The 25,469-nt window shown below is 40.7% G+C and overlaps 1 protein-coding gene across 1 annotated transcript in view; it reads left to right on the plus strand.

Moving 5' to 3' along the window:
• Positions 1-25,469, plus strand: part of CA4 (carbonic anhydrase 4) — a 66,479-nt gene that overhangs the window by 23,764 nt on the left and 17,246 nt on the right. Inside the window, exons 2-6 of the mRNA XM_089676624.1 lie at positions 1,134-1,184; positions 6,400-6,561; positions 11,813-11,961; positions 21,027-21,128; positions 25,381-25,447. Of these exons, the coding sequence (XP_089532750.1) occupies positions 1,134-1,184; positions 6,400-6,561; positions 11,813-11,961; positions 21,027-21,128; positions 25,381-25,447 (531 nt within the window). The remainder of the gene's footprint in view (positions 1-1,133; positions 1,185-6,399; positions 6,562-11,812; positions 11,962-21,026; positions 21,129-25,380; positions 25,448-25,469) is intronic.

Raw genomic sequence — 25,469 nt, forward strand, 5'->3', positions numbered from 1 at the left:
CCGCCGTATTTATACAGTGGCTGGGCAGCATGTGGTTAACTAATGAATGTAAGATGATTCCATAATAGCACGCACTGCTGTATGTTGGAGTGATCTTTAGTGAAAGGAGGAAAAGCTCAGCTTTAAATTTCTATCTATAAATATAGTATCTACTGAATAATACTACCTCTATAGTATATATATGTACATGACAGTATTCCATGTAGCAGCAAAGTGTCGGCTCCCCCCAGGATGGGAAGTGATGACATTAGCCTAGGATCACAGGCGTTCAGCAGTCTCTGATGAGAGAATCGGTCTGTACATCTCCGGTACACACACTGTAACAGGGAGGCGGCTATTGACCGAATAGGGCTTGTCCAGTGCTGGCTCTGCCTTCTTCTACACAGCTGGAGCCAATCAATAGACAGTAGTGTGTGCTGGTTTCAGGGTTAACCCTATGTGAATAGGATGATCGGGGCCCAATGTGTATGAGAGGGAAGCGGTCCCCACTGGGAGCCACAGCCTGGACTCCACACCCCGGCAGCAGCCATCAGAAGTGAGCCGCGCATAGGAATATGACAGGTCACGGAGGTGACAGGAGGAGGAAGGGGGCAGAGAATAGTCAGGGTGAGGGGAGCGGATGCTGATTGATCTTCTGGGACACCACCACATCATGAATGATCCCTCACCTGGGGGGAGGGGCAGCAGAGGGGGAGGAAGAAAGGACAGAGGAAGATGCCGGGTGTCTGGGGCCAGTGTAGCAGTGTTCCACAGTGTTACTCTCAGACTAAGTCAATTACTGCAAGCCGGTTGGCGGCTGCTGGCCACTGTGGATTTTTGTAACTCTTTCTTTTTATTGTTTCTCTGTCTGATTGGTTAATATAGTTCATTTATATTTGTTTATTATATATTTTGTCTTGGTACTGGTGGCACCTTATGGCACTTATTTTTGCAAAATTAAAGAAATGTAGCATTTTCATGTTTTTTTAATTTAATATTTTCTATTGTTTTATTTATTTATGTATTGGGGGGGGACAGGTCGCTGGTCTCGCCTAGGGCGCAAACGAGTTTAGCACCGGCCCGGCAAATGCATCTATCTTGGAAGTTGTTACTGTTGTGTTTTGATCTATTTTTTTTATCTTTTTCTCTTGCAGGCGAATCATGGTGTTATGAAATCCAAAAGTCATCTGGCCACAACTGTCAAGGTAAAAAGGCACTATTATCTATTGCATTACTATATAAACTAATCCATCCAACCAGAGTTAAAAGGGTAGGTCACATCAGGGCTGCTGTTTTGTGTTTCTGAATATTTCAGTGCCTAAGACTAGACACCATGCTACTATTACACAGCAATTAACCACTTGCCCTCCAAAGGATTTACCCCCCTTCATGACCAGGCCATTTTTTGCACTGTGCTACTTTAACTGACAATTACGTAGTTATACAACACTGTACCTAAATAAAATTTATATAATATTTTTACACAAATAGAGCTTTCTTTTGGTGGTATTTGATCACTATTGGGTTTTTAATGTTTTTGTTATAAAAACAAAAAAAGACCAAACATTTTGAAAAAAAACAAACAATTTTTTTAATTTTGCTACAAAACATATCCAATAAAAATAAAAACAAAAAATCAGACTTTTTCATACATTTTAGGCCAAAATGGATTTCTTCTACATGTCTTTGGTAAAAAAAAATCCCAATAAGTGTATATTAATTGGTTTGTATGAAAGTTATAGAGTCCACAAATGACAGTATATATACTGGCATTTTTATTTATTTTTATACTAGTAATGGTGGCAATCGGCAACCTATAGTGGGACTGTGATAGTGCGGTGGGCAGTCTGACACTAACTGACACTGACATCACCAGTGACACTAATACAGTGTTCAGTGCTAATAATATGCACTGCCACTGTACTAATGACACTAGTAGGAAGGGGTTAACATCTGGGTCAATCAAAGGGTTAACTGTGTCCTTAGGAAGTGTTAATGTGTGTACTGTGTACTGATTTTACTAAGGGATCTTGTTATTTTTTCCCCTGCTTAGCAGGGAATGAAAAAAAACAACAAGATCATCTGTCACTATACAGAGTTCTGTAATGTTTACCATCACAGAGCTCTGTCTGTGAATCCCTGAGCCGATCAGCGGGTCCCAGCGGTCAATCTGGCTTGTGCAGTAACAAATAACAGTGGCAGAGCCGCTCTGCCACCGTATATGTAAGTTATGCAGTCAGCAAAAGGTTAATCATGTAATGCAATATGCTATAGAATAGTACATTGCAGTTTATGACAGCTCTATACCATAGACTCTATAATGTGGCTATGAGCTATAAACAACTATATAAAGATATGAGACAAATAATCGTCAATGCAATGTACATGGCATTCCAAATAATATTAGAGTGGTAGTGAACTCATTTTTTATACTTTTATCTATAGGTAAGCTTATAATATAGCCTACATGTAGGAAAAATGAATATATCCTAAACCTGCACCATTTGGGAAATATTCAGTGTCCCTGCAGCCATTGACATCACTGGTGCATGTGCTCTGAAGGAATAACATATGCGTGCTGTTCCATCAGAGCTGTGCACATGAGCAGGGGTGACATCATCGCTGCTTCGGCCATTCAAGTGGACGCAGCCTGGGAACCTGGAAGGAAAACCAGGTGAAGATGGAATCCTCTGCAGTGGTGATTGCTGTAGGTCTTCGTTCTCAGGGAAGTCTCTCATAATGTCCTAGTATGCGATGCATATGCATTATGACATTATTATTATTATTATTATACAGTATTTATAAAGCGCCAATGGTTTGCTCAGCGCTGTACATTACAAAGGGGGACAGAACATATGACAGAACAATACCAATACAATGCAAAACATGAGGGGATCGAGGGCCCTGCTCTTTCGAGCTTACAAACATTACCTTATCTTCTTTTTTTTTTCCTCCCTGATCATCATTATGAAGAGTCATTAGGTCATTTACTCATTATCACAATATTCCAGGCCATGTTGGCTCCATGAAACATGTACATTGTGGGTGTTAAAGAGATGATCCCAGCTGATGGTTGTTACTTAAGGTGTCAAATCTTCTGTGCTTACAGTATCCATGACCTCCAGCCATGTTGTTTGTAGCATGTTATTAAATAAAATGTTCAACTTATCAGTTCTCCCTAAATCAATTTTAAGACATACACTAGCAAATGTGCACTATCCTTCCACTGGAAGGATGTATAAAATTCAGAAAAGATATTTGCCATCTTTTTAACACACTGAAAGGGAGATATTTTTAGCAAACAGTCTGATATCCAGCAAGTTTCCTGGTGTGAATGACAACATAGGCCAGCCCCGAGGTTTGTAACCTATGGTTGTACAGTATATATTAATGAATCCCATATAGTATTAAGAATGGGATTTTAGGGTCAGTTCATCAGACAAGATGCATCAGTGATTTGTAACTGCATTCTTTATTATATCCCTTAGTAATTTTCCAATAAAAAATGTTCATGACCCAAACAAAAATATGCCATTGGTATGGATTCTGGGTTTTTTCCCATTAAAAGAATATTGAAGTATTAAGAATTCTTTAAAGCTTAAAGTGGAAATTTAGTACAAAACAATTTGTGAATGGGCAAGATTTTAATGCACAACTGTGTCTTTTCTGCATTAAAGTTTCTTACCTGCCCGCAAGCACAGCTCAGTATACAATTTGGCAATGCCGAAATAAATTAATCTCCCATGCATGCGTGGGAGTGACATCATTTTGGCCCTGCCAATAAAAATGGATTGAGATTGGTACCCAGAAGCAATCTGGCCGAAGATGTCAGTGACTGGTAGAGAACTCTAGGACACTGCAGTGCTGGCGGGAAGATGACTATAGTTAATTTCCCGCTCTCCTCAATAGACACCCCATACAACCTCAAAGCTATGACAAGGCAGAAGCTAGTATTATTTTAAGGAGAAATAACCTATGAACTGACTTTTACACGCCTTTTTACGTTAACAAGTGTTAAAATCTAGCATGATTTGAAAATCACATGTGGTGCTTGCAATGTTAATGTAAAATTATCTTATTTGAAAACTATCTGATTTGATATTTTAATGCAGATAAAGAAAATAACACAAAGTAAAGCACATAACACATGTGGTATAGTTTTGTGAATTGACCATTATCCCACTTCCTTATTAGACATGGAGTTAATTTCCCACTCTCCTCAATAGACACCCCATACAACCTCAAAGTTATGACAAGGCAGAAGCTAATATTATTTTAAGGAGAAATAACCTGTGAACTGACTTTTACATGCCTTTTTATGTTAACAAGTGTTAAAATCCAGCATGATTTGAAAATCACATGTGTTGCTTGCAATGTTAATGTGAAATTATCATATTTGAAAGCTATCTGATTTGATATTTTAATGCAGATAAAGAAAATAACACAAAGTAAAGCACATAACACATGTGGTATAGTTTTGTAAATTGACCATTATGCCACTTCCTTATTAGACATGGAGAAGCAGGGGTGAGTTGTTGGGGGTTACCCCAAATGAAAATGTGTACAAACTTTATATTCGTAGAGATTAACAACATCATTATTCATATTTGCATTAAGGATGGATTTATTTTCTAATGAGTGTCTACTATCTTTTGTTTGTTAACACCTTCGCATTTTTCCAGGTTTTGTAGGTCATATGAATAATATTATTTATAGAGACATAAATAAAAGAAAGACTAAACAGGAAAATAAGCACCTAGCTTGTGGTTGACCAAATAATAGTGACTATGGAAAGGAGGCAGAGCTTGGAACTCTGGAAATATATTTTTTATCTATCAGGTTTTCATAGAAATTAGATCCTGAAGCCTCATTCCCTCAAGAATGACAATCCATGAAATTACTTTGCATAACATTTTAGGGCAAGTGAAAAGTACAGTAAGTCCCCTACGTACAAATGATCAACTTTCGATCTTTCAAAGATATGAACATTGTTTGCATGTCCAGTCATGTAAAGCTGAATACACACACTCAGTGGGCTAAACAAAAAAAATAAAAGAGAGATCGTTGTAATGCAAGTGATGTTAGTGCGGCGATCTCCCATGCCGTGGCTTTGTGTTCACCGGAACACACTGATCAGTGCTCACAGTCATTGGTTGCAAGTGCTGACTTTGTTGGACTTACGAACAAATTAGACTTATGAATGTGCCCTCGGAACGAATTTAAATCGATTTGAATTTTGCATGAATTTTGTTTCGTTATTTCAGATTCGTTTAAATTCGTTACTGTTGTAATTCAGGATTCGGATACATCCGACTCTCTGAATAATGGAAAATTTGTACGAACAAAATGAACTGCACGTCTTCAGTCTTCTGGATAATTGTCAAGTCAGCAGTCTTCCCCATGATTGTGTAACCTACTGAACCAGACTGAGAGATCATTTAAAGGCTCGGGAAACCTTTACAGGTGTTCTGAGTTAATTAGCTGATTGGAGTGTGACACCATACGAGTTTACAATATTGAACTATTTCACAATATTCTAATTTTCTGAGATACTTTGGGTTTTCACTACCTGTAAGACATAATCATCAAAATTAAAAGAAAGAAATGCTTGGAATATATCACTCTGTGTGTAATGCATCTATATAATATATGAGTTTAACTTTTTGAATTGAATTACTGAAATAAATTAACTTTTTGATGATATTCTAATTTGTTGAGATGCACCTTTATATATTTAAGTCATGTTAATGCACCATAGTTATATCTCATAGCAGAACTTGAATTCGAGTAATGCAGGCCATAGACTGTTTGTTTATCGGCCGATTTTTCGTCCGAAAGAATAATCGGCTGATTTTCGCACTGATAGTGGGGCAATGGCATCGGTCGATTTTCACGGTTCCTCCTCATTTCTTTTATCGGTCATGCTGGAAAATTAGCAAAAAACGGCCGATTTTCGCAATCATTGGTGGCAACAGAACGACTGATGTTTTGTTTTTCGGACCATCTATGGCCTGCATAACTCTACTTTTTAAAACTAGCCCTCTCCCCCCACACTCCAGCCTTCTCATCAAGATGTAGATGAAGCAAATTCATAGAGTATAATGGATGATAGAGGTCCCTTTTACTCTTTGACCCATAGTCAATGAATTTGAAATCTCCCTTTTTGGTCATGGGCGTGCCACAGCAGTGAGAAGACTAGGTGTCCCAGATCTAAGCTCTAGTCAGCAATTCTGATAACCTAGTTAAATCGAAAAGTAAGGTTGACAGAAAAGCTAGATTTTTAAGTTTACAGTTCTTTTTCAAATGTCTCCTGATAATTTATTATAACAGAGCATACCGAGCATGTATTTTTTTATTGAATTGTGGCTATAGTAACCCATGTGACTTTTTGTTTTGTATTGTATTTTTCTTTACAAACAGGACCAAGAGAATGGCCAGCAAGGGGCTCGTGTGGTGGAAAAGAACAATCTCCAATAAACATTGTTACGAAACATGCTGATTTTAAAAATGATCTAAATCCCTTTCATTTTATTGGCTATGATGCTGCATATGATGTGGAAATAGCTAACAATGGCCATTCAGGTAAGTTTCCCTGCAATGTATTTGTAGATAAACAGTACTGTTCTTTCCATATTGAAACTCACAAAAAAACAAGTGACACACAGAAGGCTGAGTACAATATTACAAATCACATGCTTTAGCTTATGGGAAGCTCCTGGAAAGACTACATTTGACTGTCAGGCTTTACTGCATCACAATCGCACCCCGTTCGTGCGAACCGCTGCTGGTATGTATGTTAAGTTAACAACACCCCGAAATCGGTTCTCAAAACGCGGTGCGATGTGCAGAATCGGATCGCATGGGTGTGAATACCCATCCAGTCCGAATCTAGTGCGTACCAAAAAAGGGTCCTGCACCTTTTTGGTGCAGATGTGGTGCAATTGGAACCGTACAAAATCGCACAGCACAGAATTCGCATGTGATTTGCACAGGAATGCAGTGCGGTTTCTCGGCGAATCACATGCAATATACCGCAAAAGTGTGAACGCAGGCTTTAAAAATCTCATCGCCAGTTAAAATAAAACTAAAATCTTTGATTACACACCTGTCCCAAGTCCGCTTTCTTCTGGTCTGTAGTGCTGCAGTGTATACATTGCTTCCTGCTGATATGAGACTGCACATTTGCTGCCAGTAGTGTCATTACAGGGCTCTCACAGTATCCTAAGGAGTGCTCACAGGGTCCTAAAGGCTTTCAGTGGTGACAACATAATGCCATAATGCGAGGGCAGCAAGAAGATCAGTTAGCTGGCCTAGAGTGCAGCTTTTGATCTCCCCATTCTAGTCCTGAAAGAGGCATCATGGATGGGACAGAAGCACTTAGAAGCATTTCTTTTTTTCTTTCTTACAAATGTCTAGATAGGCGGTTGGAGTCACATTGGGATTTTTTTTTCCCTAGAGTTAGGAGCTAATAGTCTGCTCCAGGTATTCCCTTTTCCAAAGTGAATGTCCATTCACATACCCTTAGTATTATGTTGAAGGACATTTATCTACAGACTGCAGCAGGAAAGTGAAGTGTGTTACATCAGATATCATCTTTAGCCTGTAATGAAAGGTTAAGTCAATTGGACCGTATTTAATTTGCGCTTTTCTCTTGGTGCCTTCCTTTTTAGACCTGTTCTTGGGGTTATTTGGGGCACTGATTCTAGCGTTGGCTAGACTGAGTCAGCTCTTGTTTCCTATATATGGTTGAATTTACAGAACTTTTTCATCAGTTTTTGAAAAGATCTTGCTGATCAGCTTGCTCTTCTGTTGCCTAGTTTGGCAGATATAGTGAGAGTGTTTACATACTTCCATCTGTAATTTTACATCGGAAACATTGGATTCTAATGTTTACAATATTATTAGTATTATAGTTATGATGAGTTTTGGTGAGTTTTGCTGCTTTGTGGGGTTGTAGATGTGTGGCATTTTACTTTTATTCTTATAGTTCTGATCATAAAGGAGGTGTGTGTATATTGCCACTCATATCATTTAATTTTTGCAGACTGAACACTGTAGAGGTTATGTCTACTTTTTCATGTGTTTCTTTCATGCTACAAGGAGATGAAATAAAACAGAAAGGCACAATAAAGCAATAAAATATCCTGATTTTCAACAGGTTCCTGGAGTGAAGAGTGATATATGGCATTTATGGTGTATCTCAAAAACTAGGAAAAATAGGTGCCATTTTTGGAATCAGCGGGTCAGATATTCCCAGGAACAGGTCTAACACACCATGTGTGTTGACCTGTGTTATAATTTGATGTGGTAATATATGTTTTTATGGAAAAGAAAAGAAAAAATGCATGCTTAAAGTATAACTAAAGCCATCATTTTTTTTTTTAGCTTTGGATAGACTGGGAAGGATTAGTACACTTGTCAAGTTTTTACTGCTGTTTATGCCCTGTTAGGGAGATTCACCATCTCTATTAGTCCTGTTTACCATTATCAGTGAAAGTGAAAGAAAATCCTAAATTTTGGGTTTTCCTCAGAACAGGACTAGTGTGGATATTTTCCAATGGGGATGCAACTTCTGGTTACCCTGGTACCAGTCAAGGATCTCCTCATTTTAGAGGGATTTTCTTTCACTTCTTGTTTTGGCTATGGGACAGGAAGTGGAGGTAAATATCCCCCTGGGGACACAGATGGCAAATAACTAAACTGTACAGGGGTAATAACCCTCCTGTACTTTATCCAAAATTGAAAAAAGTTTTAGTTCTACTTTAAATGTTCCTGTAATCATTACAAACTCAATCTCCTTACCAGGGGTGGACTGACAACTCATGGGGCCCTCGGGCAATAGGGGATCATGGGGCCCCTGTGTCCTCGCTCACACTCAAACCACACCCAAAAAAAGCCTATGAAAGGTACCAGGGGCATCTCATGGGGCCCCCTACTGACCCCGGGCCTTCAGGCAGTGCTCATGATCCCAAATGACGTGTAAAGGACAGAATAACAATCCTAATATGAATACTCGGTCTAATATTGCACTGCCCTTCACAGCAACATTGTAATTATGCATGATTCTGACCACTCAGAAAATACAGGGATGTTTCCCAGCACATACAGACTGGAAGCAGGGGTGTATTTACCACAAAGCAAACAAGACACTTGCCTAGGGTGGCAGTTTTTAGGGGGGCAGCACCTCCCCCCAGAAGAAGGGATGAAAGAAGGGACACGATCTCTATGAGAACCAGGTGGGATTTGAGAGAGGCTGCAAGCTGCTTGATGGTGTATGTAGAGCCTGACTCTCGCTCCTGGGGATGCCCGGAGCTGTGAAGATGAGCGTCTTTTTCTCTATTGCCGGGAGGGGGGCGGTGGTAGTGGAAGGCTCTCCCGGGTGGATGGCAGGAGTGTTGTTGGTCAATTTCAGGAATGTCAGGCTCTCTCCACAGGTGGGGGAAGGGGAGGGGGTGTTGGTCGGTGTCCGTGGGGGTAAATGATTTTTTGTGTTGCCTAGGGCAGCACAAAACCTAAATACATTACTGACTGGAAGGATGTTATTCCCAGCCTAATGGTCCCTCAAACGTTCTACTCAATCTGGTGACAAAGAATCTTGGGTAAAATATCTAAAACATATATAACCAGCTCTGGACATTTGCCCTGATGATGGATTTTCTATGGCTGGAGATGCACTTACAGACCTGAAAATATCTACATTTGTGGATTTAAGCTGCCATCTTGGGAGAGACCCAATTCTTTTAACAGATCAGCAATCTCAATTAGCTGAGCTACAGTAATAGTTGGACCCAATTATGCCCATTAAGCCTACAAGCAATTACCTACCCCTCTTCTATTATGCTGAGATGTGACCTAAATTACTGAAATACATATTTGATTCTCAAAAGATATAGCTGGTTTATTTATTTCAAGTACTTATATAGTGCCATCAATTTACGCAGCGCTTTACATATATATTGTACATTCACATCAGTCCCTGACCCTCAAGGGGTGTACAATCTAAGGTCCCTAACTTAAATTCATACATACACATACTAGGGCCAATTTAGACAGGATTCAGGTAACCTACTGGTATGTCTTTTGGAGTGTGAGAGGAAACCGGTGTACCTGGAGGAAACCCACGCAGGCACAGGGATAACATGCAAACTGCAGGCAGGTGGTGCTGTGGTTGAACCAATGACCCTAGTACTGCCAGGCAGAAGTGCTAACCATTTAGCCGCTGTGCTGCTCAGTGGTTCCATGCTGGGCCACTGATAAGACAGTACCACCTGGCACTGTTATACCCAGACCCGGCCCCATCAGCTCAACGGGGGGGGGGGGAAGCTTTATAATTAATTTCTGGCTAAATAAATAAAAGGCTTTTACTAAACCACACCCTTGCTCCTTCTGGCTTTCCAGGGTGTAATTACATTTTCCTGGGCCCTATCAGGTCAACAGAGGGGTCCTGGAAGTAGGAGCAGAGCAGGGATTTTGTTTCCTTTTTTGGGGCTCAGTCAGATAAGCCCGTGCCGCACTATGCCCTGCACATGTTATAGCTCCGTCCGTGACTGCACACTCCTTGTACCATCCCTGGCAGAGTGATTAATTTGTACACTGTTCCCTCAGTAAGTGCGGTGGACTAAGGGAGAGACCTAAGTGAGGTGGGAAGGCTGCTGACAGGACACAGGAGGTCTAATCTGGTGGCATGTGACAGTGCACAGCTTCAGGCAAGCGGCGGCACACAGTGGACACACTGACTCAGGCTACTGTGGAAGGAAGGTACAGTCCCCTGACTCCCCACTGTATACTTATGATCATCATCATTATGATGAACACAGCGGGTGCTGGATGGCTCTGTCACAGTATTCACTTGGCTGTCGGGTGCTGACTTTGTTAACTCATGGCTGTACTGTGCCCCATGATTCCCAACAGCAGCCCTGGTTTCATGTGTCTTTCCCGAGGCAGTTGTTTTAGGTTCCCTGAGCATTTTATAATATAAGAGGGCACAGACCACTAGCTGGAATCAGACTATGGCAATGTATCTATCGGGGTCCAATACTCACAGACCACTGATAGGGGAAAAAGGGACACATTTCAGGAAAAATTTCACTGATAGTAAGTAAGATACTACGACTAATGCCTCTACTTAATATATCCACCAGATTTGTATGTCATTTTAATTTTGACCCCTTAAGAGGTTTGGAAAGATGGGATGCATATTCCCTGATAATGACCACTGTGATTGGCTGTTGCAGAAGTCATATGATCAGAAGCCCTGCTCACTGACTTTCAATCGTAAATGGGGACCAGCAACTGGTGGTGAAAGCTTGGTTGCTGTGCTGATAGCACCCAGTGAGTGTGCTCTTTGGCTGCCCATACATTATACAATTTTCTTGAGAATTTTGCTTTAGATTTACCAAAAACCTAAACAACACTTTCAATTGTATCCAATTAAGCAGGCCCTTGCACTACATAGTTGAAGGTAAATCTAAAGGAAATTGGTCAGAAAATTGTAAGAAATTTCCTGTATAGTGTATGGCCAGCCTAAGTACAGAAGAGTGGAGCCAGCTGATACATATTATTATACAGCCAGGATTACAACCCACCCGCTGTGCTGAAGCATATGTGCATTATACTAACCAGAAGAGGTTGTATATATAGAGTATAATACAGTATAAAAGATTCTACAGCACACTGAACAAAGGTTTTTGTTGCATATCATTTTTGTGTTTATTCTGCTTTATAATAATGTTTTTTTTTCTTTACTTGTTTTATGATATTCAATTTAATCCATTTGCCTGTTCTATAGCTGTTATATTATTTTAATTGGGGTAATGTTTATATTTTATTTTAGCTCAGGTGTCTTTGCAAAACAAAGGAATTCAAATTAGTGAAGGAGGACTTACTGGTACATACACAGCTGCGCAGCTTCACTTTCACTGGGGTAGCAGTGGTATGCCTGGATCAGAGCACAGCATAGATGGAGAAAGATACGCGGCTGAGGTAGGAAATCCTAGCTCACCTATTCCTTATCCGAAGGCAAAACATTGTATTTTGTGAATGTAACATAAGAAATGGTCCAGACATTTCATAGTATTCTATGTCGTTAAATAGTTTTAGACTTTCTAAAAGGATTACTGCACCAAAAACTGATACTTCCGTTTTAGGTAAATGCTGGTAAGCTGGATCATCTTTAATTGATTCTTGTATCTGATTTACACCTAGGCTGATCCACATTCAAGTTATGTTTTCTCATTTAACCACATTAAATCACGTTACATCATGGTGGCTGCGATAACAGAATTTAGCTCCCATTCTTTGCAGTGTGCTGCATTACTGCCAGGGGCGGACTGACCATTGGGGAACTCGGGCACTGCCCGAGGGCCCGGGGTCAGTAGGGGGCCCCATGAGATGTCCCTGGTACCTTTCATAGGCTTTTTTGGGTGTGATTTGAGTGTGGGCGAGGACACAGGGGCCCCATGATCCCCTATTGCCCGGGGATGTGAGTTGTCAGTCCGCCCTGATTACTGCATTTGCATTTTAAGTGTGTTGCTTTAGAAAGCTTCATTTTATAAGGACCACAACACACCAAAGATACTGCATGCAGGGGCGGACTGACCATTTGGAAACTCGGGCACTTCCCAAGGGCCCGGGGTCAGTAGGGGGCCCCATGAGATGCCCCTGGTACCTTTTTCATGTTTTTTTGAGTCTGGGCAAGGACACAGGGGTCCCATGATCCCCTATTGCCCGGGGGCCCTATGAGTTGTCAGTCCGCCCCTGACTGCATGCTTAACTTCTCTTAACACAACACATTGCAATGCACAGATTGTGTATACCTGCATGTGTTTCCTGCAGTGTTGTATTAGTGCATTGGGACGCTGTTCAAAATGAATGACAGTACAACACACTGCACTGCAAGACACTCATTGTTGTGCATTTTACAGTGCATTAACCACTTCCCGTCCGGCCCATGTATATAAACGGCCGGACAGTGGCAGTGCAGGTGCGGGTTGCCGTTCATAAACGGTGCCCTCCATTTTGGACTGTGCGCGCTCGCTGGGAACGCGCTGCACCGCGATCCGGGGCCCACTGTGTCCGACGGGGCTGAAGGATCCGATCACTGTACAGGACCTCTGTGTGAGGTCTCAATCATGTGATCACTGATTGGCCAATCAGTGATCACATGAATAGGAGTAAGCAAGATGTAACTTCTGACATCATTGCTTACTACGTGTGAAATCTGTGATTGATCACAGAGATCACATGGTAGAAGGCTATTCACAACAGCCTTGTACCATGTGACAAGCTGTGACCAATCACAGCTCACACAGTATTTCTCAATGGCTGCAAGAATGCAGCCAGAGAGAAGGAGAAATTATTGCTTTTACAGCCTTTATGGGTGCAAAAGCAACCAGTGTAAAAAAAAATCTTCATCACCTCCCACAAGTAGTACAGTGTCACTATGGTGACACTGTACTGCTAGGTTGACAGTATGTTAAAAAAAAATAATAATATAAAAAAAATAAATATGTAAAAAACATTTTTTGAAAATTTATAATTTTTGGTTATAAACTAATTTGGGTTATTTTTTTTTACTAAAAAGATAACTGAATACATGTTGGCCAAGATTTATGAAGAAAGATTATTTATTTGCAAAATTTTATAAGAAACACTTTTTAAAATTTTTGGACTTTTTCATTTATATAGCAAAAAAAAAATCCCAGTGGTGAATAAATACCACCAAAATAAAGTTTTATCTGTCTCCAAATAATGCTAAAACATTCATATGGGTACAGTGTTGCATGACCGCACAATTGTCATTCAAAGTGTGATAGCACTGAAAGCTGAAAATTGGCCTGGACAGGAAGGGGGTGAAAGTGTCTGGACATGAAGTGGTTAAAGAAATTCACTTGTGTGAATGGGGCCTTTCTGTTTTTTCTGTAAGGAGAAGTGATATTTCACACCCAGAGGTGGCAGATTTGTCTACTCCAACAGGAAGATCTCACCAATGAAAAACGTTAGAAATATGAGCAGCCTGAGAATGATTCAACTTTCCACCATTTACACATAACTAAAACTGTATTTGTTTATATGTAACTTATTGGTGTGAAATAAGTATTGTAATGATTCTTTCAGATATGGTTTGATGTGAAAACACATTTATGCTATTTTTTTAAACTCTTGCTGTCATTGTTTAAATATCAGCAGTTGAAAATTAGTAGTTTAGATGCCTGTTATTTAAAACGTATCTAACTAAAAAATAAATATATAATACATTGCAGCATACCAGTCCTTAGGCTCCATGCACACTGGACTTTTTAATAACGCTGGTAACATTAGCTGTGTAAAGTCACGTTAACTTGAGTTTTTCAGTGTTTTTTAGCATTTTGCATTAGCGTTTGGCGGCATTTTCCGCCTTTTTCTTTGCATTCGCGTTTTTCAGCATCTTTTAGCTTTTTTTTTACTCAAAAAGTCTAAAAACGCTGGTTTTCCGCGTTTTACCACGTTTTTCAGTGTTAGAGCGGTTTTTTTACAGCTAAAAAACTCCTCTAGAAACCCATTAGTTCTGGGGGTTTTTTTCAGCCAAAAAACGTTCCAGCCAAAAAATGTTGATTACAGTCTATGTGTACATGGACACATAGGATAACATGCTGGGGAGTTTATTGGCTGTAGAAAAAAACACCAAAAGCCAAAAACATCAGCTGTAAAAACGTCCAGTGTGCATGAGGACTTAGAAGTAGTGGCTGCATTCATTTTCTTTTTTCAGGCTCTTTTTTCTTTTTTCTCTATTTCACCTAGTTATACAGTGAATTTGCCTTTCCTCATCTCTATTACATGGTGAAATGATAGGCCTAGTATTTTTCTAAAGATCAAATTTCTCACTTCCTAAGGTCCTCGTGCCCAGACTAATCAGAATTTCTATCGCTTTCTCCTTATGGTGCACTAATGACAAGGGCCAGAGAGGTGGAGTATCTCTAATCTACCTTCTGTTACTTCACTCTCCATTGAAATTACCATACATGGGGGAGTGAGACAAGAATCTGTCAGTTGACTTGATTTGGAAAAATGGCATGATTGCTTTTGTTCTTCCCGCTGAGGTATCTTGAATATCTCCCTAATTCAAAAAACCTGAAGGTACTTACCAGATGGTACCTTGTCCCCTCCTTCCTAGCTAAAACGTACTTTGGCTCATCCCTGTTCTGTTTTTGAGGATGTGCTCTGAATAAACTCTATGCTCCACATAAGTGGGAGCCTCATAAAATCAGAGGGTTTTGGAAAATAATTTTTCACGTGCCAAGGTATACAACAACAGCTCCATTTCGCTTTACTAAATAAACCTATACTTCAACGGGTTAAAAAAAAAAAAAAACCTATACTTGGTGCTCTTCACAGTTTGCAGAGATTGACATCTTTTATTTTCCTTGCGGCTAAAAGCAAGAAAACGGGAGCATGGAAAAAACCCTCTGTCTTTATACCTTACACTAAACATAATATCTTGTGGATTATGATCCACGAGAAGATTGCCAGTGTGATCAACAATAAGATGAAGCAATTTTAAAAACACGGGAGCCCTGGGCTACATATGTGAATGTCCAGCTCTAAGATTCATTAACTCCAGACTTGAACAATAATGAAGATCTCTAGTTGTCAGGAATGGACTCAGCACTGGTGGTGGGACTCACCTGCCGTGTGGGCTGCAGTACCAGGGCTGACCAGCGGGTGCTCTCAGCAGCCAGAAGCTCACTTCTGCAATCAGCCAAACCTGGGGCTGATTGCAGAAGGTGTATTTAAGGCATGACCAGGCCTGTGATCTGGGCCTTGGTGTGATGTCAGGAATCTAGGAATGACCAGAAAGGTGTGGACTGACACAGGGAAACGCAGGTCTCAGGTACAGTATAATACAGTTTATTATTAGCCACCCAGATATATATATATATAAACGCACAGTGAGCAAACCGACCTTCCACTAATCTTAGGAGGTGCAGGAACACAGGCGTAGTCAGGGCTGGAGAGGTGGAACGGTCAGGCCGGCCGTAGGGTTCTGTAATGACCGTTTGGTGGTACCTCTAGCGGTCCCCAGGACAGGATTCCCCAGGGCACGGAGTCTAAGTCCCAGTCTGCTTATTCACCAGGGCCCTTGATGGTGGGGATGGACTTGGAGCAGACAGGAACCAGGTCGCGGCCCCTGAGTACACCTGCTAGTGGTAGAGGGATCCGCCAGAGGTATGTGCAGGTAGAAAGCCTGATGTGAAGAGGCAGAAGGTGTGAGCAGGGACGGCTGGATCCGTGCAGGATGGATGGATGGCAGAGTAGTTAGCGTGGTCAGACGGGCCAGGTCAGCAATGTGCGGGCAGCAAGGTACCAAAGGAGCAGGCAGAGAATAGTCAAGGTCACAAGCTGGGTTCAGTAACTCACGGGCTGCGCGGTACAGGGGATCAGGCAGAAGGATGGTCAGGCAAGCCAGGGGTTCAACAGGAGATGGTCAGCAGAGGTCAGGATCAAGCAGGGTCAGCAACGAAGCAGGAACACAGGATACCAGGTACAGAGGCTCATGGGAAAACATACACCAAGGCCCAGATCACAGGCCTGGTCATGCCTTAAATACCCCTTCTGCAATCAGCCCCAGGTTTGGCTGATTGCAGAAGTGAGCTTCTGGCTGCTGAGAGCACCCGCTGGTCAGCCCTGGTACTGCAGCCCACACGGCAGGTGAGTCCCACCACCAGTGCTGAGTCCATTCCTGACACTAGTGCTGTATTTCTTTCTGAATCATTTTAAATTCTTTCTTTTCCACTCCTTCCTTCCCTTGTTTTTTCTTCTTACGGTAATAATTTACTTACTGCAAAAAACCTAGCAATAATTTAATTTATATGACATTACTGTGTACAGTGGCAGACATGGAAGTGTGCCCATAGACATTGGATAAAGATTCAATATCTAAAATGTTTTTCCTAACCAAGCATATTACAAAAATTTTCTATTTTTGTAATTTATACAGATGAATATGAATTATTATGTGTGTTTATAATATATATATATATATATATATATATATATATATATAGCTATCCCTGGAGGAGCTACTTGTATTTTTGCCCAGGTTTCCCCCTTTCTTCAACCTGTAGCCAGGCACAAAGTATTCTCCACAGCCAGGTACACACACACTTGCTCGTTGTCTTCAATGACCAGTCTAGGGGATGTTTGTTTTTAGAGTTTTATTGTAGAACTGGGGGTAGGAATAAGGGATTTAGTGGGATACTCCAAAATTAGAACTTTTCACACTGAGGATAGCCAGCTGATCTCTTAATTGAGCACCATTGAAGTCCTGGCTGAAAACAGATAGCAGACTTCTCTTTAAAATGGTTCCAACAAGTAGTTTAGGAGTGAGCAAAGTCCCTTTTGTAGTAGTAGTAGTTGCAGGGCTGAGCTCCTCAAATACAGACCTGTTACTGCAGACTGTGGCAGTCCAGAAGTAATACAACTGAGCAAAGTCCTTTGCAGTAGTATCAGTTGGACAAGCTCTTCAGAACACTAACCAGTGTTCCCTTTATCTCAGACCCACGCTATCAAGCACACAGAGTCCCTGAGAACTCTCAGTGTCTGTACTCACAAGCACAAGGACAGAATGGTTGCCTCCTTCCAAGCTTTCAAGCTACTCTCTCCAGTGATACCAGACAGATCTTTTGCAGATGGCTCTCCTCAGTCAGCTTACTTTAGAACCAGGGTCATTCTCTCTAACTTTAGGCCTTCAGGGCACCCACCTGAGGCTCACATGGAAGCAAGTGCCAGGTGAGGCAAGCCTGCCTGCAGCCTGGCTTGGTGCAATCCACTCCAGAGAAAGACACCGAATCCATGTGCTCACAGAACATAAATACCACTCCCAGCATGCAATGGGGCCACCCTTCCCTGCAATTGGCTAAGGCTGTATCCATATTCTTGTTGTTCATTTGCCGAGTCCATTCCCATGTTGTGGAAGGCTCACATAGCTTCTAGAAGGCGGACAGAACTCAGACAAACTCAAACAGCATCAGAGCTTCATGAGCAGACCTAACTAATCAATCGCAATATTCTGGTAAGCAGAGAGCCCAAGTAGATTTTCCTAACAGTCTCTCTGTTAAGCAGAGAAACACACTATACTTATCCTATCTATACAAATCCTAGCACCTAACTAGAAGGGTGATATATATATATATATATATATATATATATAAACACACACACACACTGTATTGCCAAAAGTATTGGGGCACCCTTCCAAATCATTGAATTCAGGTATTCCACTCACCTCCATGGCCACAGGTGTATTAAAAAATCAAGCACCTAGGTATGCAGACTGCTACTACAAACATTTGTGAAAGAATACATCGCTCTTAGGAGCTCAGTGAATTCAAGCATGGTACCGAGATAGGTTGCCACCTGTGCAATAGGTCCATGCGTGACATTGTTTTGCTACTAAATATTCCATGGTCAACTGTTAGTGATATTGTAACAAAATGAAGAAACTGGGAACAACAGCCACTCAGCCACGAAGTGGTAGGCTACGTAAAATGACAGAGTGGGGTCAGCGCATGCTGAAGCACACAGTGCACAGAAGTCACCAACTGTCTGCAGAGTCAATAGCTAATGACCTCCAAACTTTGTGTGGCTTTGAGATTAGCACAACAACAGTGCGTAGAGATCTTCCTGGCATGGGTTTCCATGGCCGAGCAGCTGCATCAAAGGCTTACATCACCAAGTGCAATGCAAAGCGTCGAATGCAGTGGTGTAAAGCACACCACCACTAGACTCTAGAGGAGTGGAGATGTGTTCTCTGTAGTGATGAATCACACTTCTCTGCCTGGCAATCTGATAGACATGTCTGGGTTTGGCGGTTGCCAGGAGAGCGGCACTTGCCTGACTGCATTGTGCCAAGTGTAAAGTGTGGTGGAGGGGGGATAATGGTGTGGGGTTGTTTTTCAGGGGTTGGACTTGGCCACTTAGTGACCAGTGCACAAAGCAAGGTCCATAGAGACATGGATGTGTAAGTTTGGGGTGGAGGAATTTGACTGGCCTGCACAGAATCCTGACCTCAACCCGACAGAACACCTTTGGGATGAATTAAAGCGAAGACTGTGAGCCAGGCCTTCTTGTCCGACATCATGCCTGACCTCACAAATGCGCTTCTGGAAGAATGGTCAAACATTCCCATAGACACACTCCTAAACCTTGTGGACAGCCTTCCCAGAAGAGTTAAAACTGTTCTAGCTGCAAAGGGTGGGCCAACTCAATATTGAACTCAACTCAACTCAAGACTGGGATGTCATTATGTTCATGTGCATGTAAAGGCAGGCATCCCAATACATTTGGCAATATAGTGTGTGTATATATATATATATATATATATGTGTGTGTGTGTGTATATATATATATATATATATATATATATATATATATATATATATGGGGGGGGTTTTCATAATTTTTTTATTTATTATTAATTTTCATTTTATATGTGCCTCTTCTGGTCCTCAGGTGGCAAGCAAGGGTTCTCTCCAAGTACAAATTAGGTCCTCTAGCTCTTCAGTCTACAGGATTAGTCAACCAGTACAGAACTAGTGATAGGCTGTCTTTTAAGAAATCCCAGCATTTTCTGTAGCTTTAAATCACCCTGCTTATGTTTATGGATAAAATATGAATTTTATAAACTAACTTGACACATAATCATTTTTAATCTTATAGCCATTAGAGTTTCTTTCAAATGTTTAACTAGTTGCCGACCGCAGATAGCCGAATGACGGCTGCACTGCGGCCGGCCAGTTCTGGGTGGACGTCATATGACGTCCCCCCAGAATGCGCTCTGGGGCGCGCACCCGGCGATCTCCGTGATCGCTGTGTCCTACGGACACAGCTGATCACGTGATGTGGTAAAAGGCCAATCATACCGGCCTTTTACCACGTGATCAGCGGTGTCCAATGACACGCTGATCACAGGGAAATGCAAGTGCCGGTTCTCGGCTGCACTTTCCTCACGCTGTCAGATCGTGAGGAAAGTACTGCCGAGAAACGGCAGTTGTCAGAGCGAGGATCGGCACCGATCATCAGGCCCTGATGATCGGTGCCCAACAGTGCCACCCACAAGTTCCGCCCACCTGTGCCCAGCAGTGCGCCCACTACCTCCGCCCACCTGTGCCCAGCAGATCACCCACCTGTGCCCAGCAGATCACCCACCTGTGCCCAGCAGTGCACCCACCTGTGCCCAGCAGTGCACCCACCTGTGCCACTCTGCAGTGTCACACACCTGTGCCCAGAAGTGCCACCTACCTGTGCCCAGCAGTGCCACCCACCTGTGCCCACCTGTGCCCACCCACCAGTGCTGCCCACCAGTGCCACCCACCAGTGCAGCCCAGCAGTGCTGCCAGTCAGTGCCACCAGTCAGTGCTCAGCGGTTGTGCCAGTCAGTGCCGCCAGTCAGTGCCCAGCAGTGATGCCAGTCAGTGCCGTCTATCAGTACCCATCATCAATGTCACCTATCAGTGCCGCCTATCAGTGCTGCATATTAGTGCTGCCTATCCGTGACACCTCATTAGTGCTGCCTATCAGTGCCGCCTATCCTTGCCACCTCATTAGTGCTGCCTATCAGTGCCCTTTAGTGCTGCCTATCAGTGCCCATCAGTGCCGCCTATCAGTGCCCATCAGTGCTGCCTCATCAACGCACATCAGTGAAGGAGAAAAATTACCTGTTTGAAAAATTTTATAATAGAAACAAAGAAACTTTTTTTTTTTTTTCAAATTTTTTGCACTTTTTTAATTTATAGCGCAAAAAGTAAAGCGCCCAGTGGCGATTAAATACCACCAAAAGAAAGCTCTATTTGTGAGAAAAAAATTATCAAAATTTCATATGGGTACAATGTTGCATGACCGCGCAATTGTCAATCAAAGTGCGGCAGCGCTGAAAGCTGAAAATTGGCCTGGTAAATAAGGGGGTATAAGTGCCTGGTAGGCAAGTGGTTAAATAAATTTGGGAAGCTTTTTGTTTACAAAAAAGAAAAACAGAAATAAAACACTAATACAATGCTGCCTCTGTGATTCAGCTTCATATAGTTCACACAAAAGATTCCAGCGGCCGGTCAGAATCTGGAGGAGCAACTACTGGGACAGAAAGAACAATTGCTGTACTTGGATTCTTCATTGAAGTAGGTTTGATATATAAATTATTCTGATAGTATGTATTTCCTAATGTATTAAGAATGTGTATTTTCAGATGGCAAAAATACAACTCCCATAGTTAAAAACTCAAACATTTGAGTGAGATGCACAAGTCAAAACTGACATCTAAGACAGTGCTATATTTACCAGCCCCTCAAGAAGGTCCTTTCAAATTCTAGAAATGTATATTCTTTAGCTTCTGCAGAAGATTATTCTGTCTTTGCTAGTAAAGTTAATCTATTGTTATCTGATATATTGTTCTCTGTAGTAGGACATACATTTGAGTAAAGATGAACAAATAATTTCTATTTCTTACCAATTCATAGGTCTAGAATCATACTTTCTTCCCTCTGGGGTAACTGCCTTCTGTTACCCCTTTATATCCCACTTGCACAATTTTTCCCACTCTGCATTAGTACACCAAGGACTCACCACTGAGAGAGAACAAAAATCTGTTGTCCTACTCTGACAGCAGCTTGCTTGTTGAAATACACGATTGTGTATCACTATTGTTAAGCTAGGCTTACACATGCAGTCTGTAGTTTACATACCCTCTTTAACTGGAGGTGAAGAAGAGGATGGTACTCTGACATTTTAACACTGAAGCTTTCAATGATTTATTTTAACGCCTTTATCTTTAAACATGCTAGTAGGATGTTATCAACATGATAGGAGGTAGTACACTTGGGATACTGCCCTGTATGCCTGCTGACAAAAAGAATTACACAAACATTCTCAAACTGACTTGGAAACAAATACAAACACTTTATAAATGAAATCTTAACTAATACCGCTAAACATTTCATATACTGATACAGAGCAAAATTTTAAATGAGTTCCAAAAAGGTGAACAGGTGAATGTTTGCAAAATACAGCTATATCAGATATTTAACTCACAAAAGACCCCTCAACCAACCATCCTTAACATACAATACCAGTTCTATCTTCTTCCCTATTAAAATCCCAAGCTTTAGACAATTAGCTAGCAACCCCAACATTAACACCTACCCCGTTGAATTAGCTGCATATTAACAAATCATCACATCCGAAGAAACAGTAGCTGCCATAAAAACTTTAAAAATAAAAAAAATCCCTGAGGGTTTTTCTGATGTATATTAGAAAATGTTCACCTCCTTCCTGGTTTCCTATCTACAAATACTGTTTCATAAGATTGTATTAAAAGCCTCATGCGCTAAAGAATTCCTACAGACCTACATTACCATGCTGCCAAAACCAGGTAAAGACTTAATGATACATGAAAATGTATGCTTATTTTCATTTTGAATATAGCTTACAAAATTATTCTACCAGCCCATTTAACATTAGACATTTCCTCCATTTTCTCCTCAGAACTCTTCAGATATGGTTTCATGCCATCTCATCAGCTAACAAACAATAGACACAATCTTAATATCATTTTCCACACCGGAACCAACACCCACATTCTGATACTCAAGTTAGGCAGCTATGTTTTTCAACACCATTGGATGTGAATTTATGGAAGATGTTCTCCCAGAATATGGACTGTTGAGCAGCTTTAATTAAGCCTTATGAGCATCTTACAGTAGCCTTTCTGCTCAATTGAAATTTAATTCACAATTCACACCCTTTATGATGAACCAGGCAGGGGTGCTCCCTTTTCCCATCAGTCTTTACTATTACTAATACTACTATGTTGTACTACTACTACTACTTCAATACATTCAGATCCCAGAATCTTAGGATACATATGCCAGACTGCTGAATTTCAAATTAGTATGCAAGCTGATAATATCCTGGTAACTCAACACCTTATGATCCTCCCAACCTCATTTCACATGTAACCAATTTCTCTTCTATATCATGACTTTACATTAACAAGCAAAAGTCAGAGGTAAAACCTTGAACATTCTACCATAAAATGCAAAAATCAGAGGTATAACCTTGAACATTCCACATTAACAACCAAAAATCAAGGGTATAACCTTGAACATTCCACATTAACATGCAAAAGCCAGAGGTATAGCCTTGAACATTCCACATTATAATGCAACAGCCAGAGGTATAGCCTTGAACATTCCACATTAACATCCAAAAGTCAGAGGTATAGCCATGAACATTCCACATTAACAACCAAAAATCAGAGGTATAATCTTGAACAATCCACAATAATATGCAAAAGTCAGATGTTTAACCTTGAACATTCCACATTAACAACCAAAAATCAGAGGTATAACCATGAACCTTCTACATTAACAAACAAAAGTCTGAGGTATAACTTTGAACATTTCACATTAACATCCAAAAATCAGAGATATAGCTTTGAACATTCTACGTTACCAACCAAAAATCAGAGTTATAACCATGAACTTTCCATATTAACAACCAAACATCAGACATAAAACTCTGAACATTCCATATTACTAATCAAAAATCAGAGGTACAGCCTTGAACATTCCACATTAACAACCAAAAAAAGTCAAAGGTATATCCTTGAACATTCCACATTAATATTCAAAAGTCAGAAGTATAACTTTGGACATTTTACATTAACATCCAAAAGTCAGAGGTATAACCTTGAACATTCCACATTAACAATCAAAAGTCAGAGGTCTTCTTTTTTTCTACATCCCTTCAAATGATAGGTAAAATCCTTCTGCATTTGTCAGTATCACAGAGGTGGGGGCAGGGAGCTGCAGTTAGAGCTCCATGAGAGATGATTGGAGGAAAAGGGACCCCCCACACACACACACACCACACAGGAGCTATGTTGTGAATAGACAAGTCTGTCTGCCGCCCCAACACAAATTCATCTCATGTGTTGAGAAAACTTCTCAGAGGTGACTCCTGCTGATAACAGAGGAATGAAGCACCAAAGAGAAACCACACTTAGAGCTTTGGAAATAGGTAAACACTACAGATATCTGTGCTTTGTTTAATTTTCATGACTGAGGTTTACAACCACTTTAACATCCAAATCGCAGATGTATAACCTTGAGCATTCCATGTTAACATCCAAAAGTCAGAGGTATAACCTTGAACATTCCCTGTGACATTAAAAAAACAAAATAGTTCCCTTTTTTTTTACTCCTCCAAAGGATACATCGTAATATGCCCAATAGAAAAAAATTTTCCCCCTCTCCAAAGGTCAAGCTAACTAAAGTGGTATTAAAACCACTAAAAATGTAAAATAATGCAGCTTACAAATCTGTAGATGTGGTGGCTGCATTTTTTTCCCGCTATGTTTCACCTGGTGATCCAGTCAGTAACACAATTCCTGTCTTAAGGTGTCTACCTTCTGGATGAAGCAGTAAAGCAGACAGCTTTGCATAGCAACACTGTCAGTCTGGGGAAAGGATAGTGTTAGACTTGCAGATATTTTAAGACTTGACTAACAAATTAAAGCAGAACTCCAGCTAGTACTTTATAAGCAGTTACTGAAACCATTTTTTAATTTTCCTTTTGGGATGAAGGTTTTACATAAATTAATAAAAGCTGATCATTGTAAAAACCCTTGTCAGTGGTATACGTTTTTTTCCAGCCCTCTACTGACATTGCTTAGTGAATTCTCAATTTAATACATAAAAACTCCAGAAAATGTGTAGATATTGCAATCACAATACATAAATATGTAGTACTAAAACAAACACAGAGATATATTTATAAACTCCATGAATCAAAAGGTAAAATATATAACATCTAAATGGTGCAAAATCAAAAGTCTGTGCAATATGTGAAAAGTCAAAAATGTCCAAATTTCAGTGTAATGGCGCACTTCAAGTGAATAGCCTCTCAGTCCCCTTGAGGATAAATGCTCACCTCAAGATTTGACCCTCAATGCAAAGGTCTAAACACATATCTTTACTAGAATCCAGCAAGTTGCTTAGTAATGGACACAGAACTGGTAATACTCCAGTCGGCTTGAGTCAACATTAATTACCAGCATGACTCTTGGGAACTGCTTCAGTAATTAAACCATCCAGGGAGAGACTCCTAGTGATAAGGCTCGAAGAAGCAGAATAAGGACCATAGTGTTCACCACTTAAAAACTATTTTAATAAAAAAATAATGAAAGTGCTCTCACATTTAAAACAAGGAGAAACCTCTTTCATGAATCTGACATAAAGCTAAGGAATAGCACTGTCAGGAAGAAGTACAGAGCCAAACCACTATGCAGTGCTGTAGTCCTAGCAGTCAGAAAAATAGCTTTGGGTAAAATAGTATATTTCTACATTTTCTAATATTTTGTTTTCTTTACAGGAAGGACCTACTGACAATACCAAGTATGGAAATATAATCAATGCACTAAATAGAATCAGATCAAAAGGTATGGCACAAGTAATTCACAG

This window comes from Staurois parvus, unplaced genomic scaffold (assembly GCF_062004578.1).
Source record: "Staurois parvus isolate SC_StPar_1 unplaced genomic scaffold, SC_StPar_1.0 ptg000172l, whole genome shotgun sequence".
NCBI classification, from domain to species: Eukaryota; Metazoa; Chordata; class Amphibia; order Anura; family Ranidae; genus Staurois; species Staurois parvus.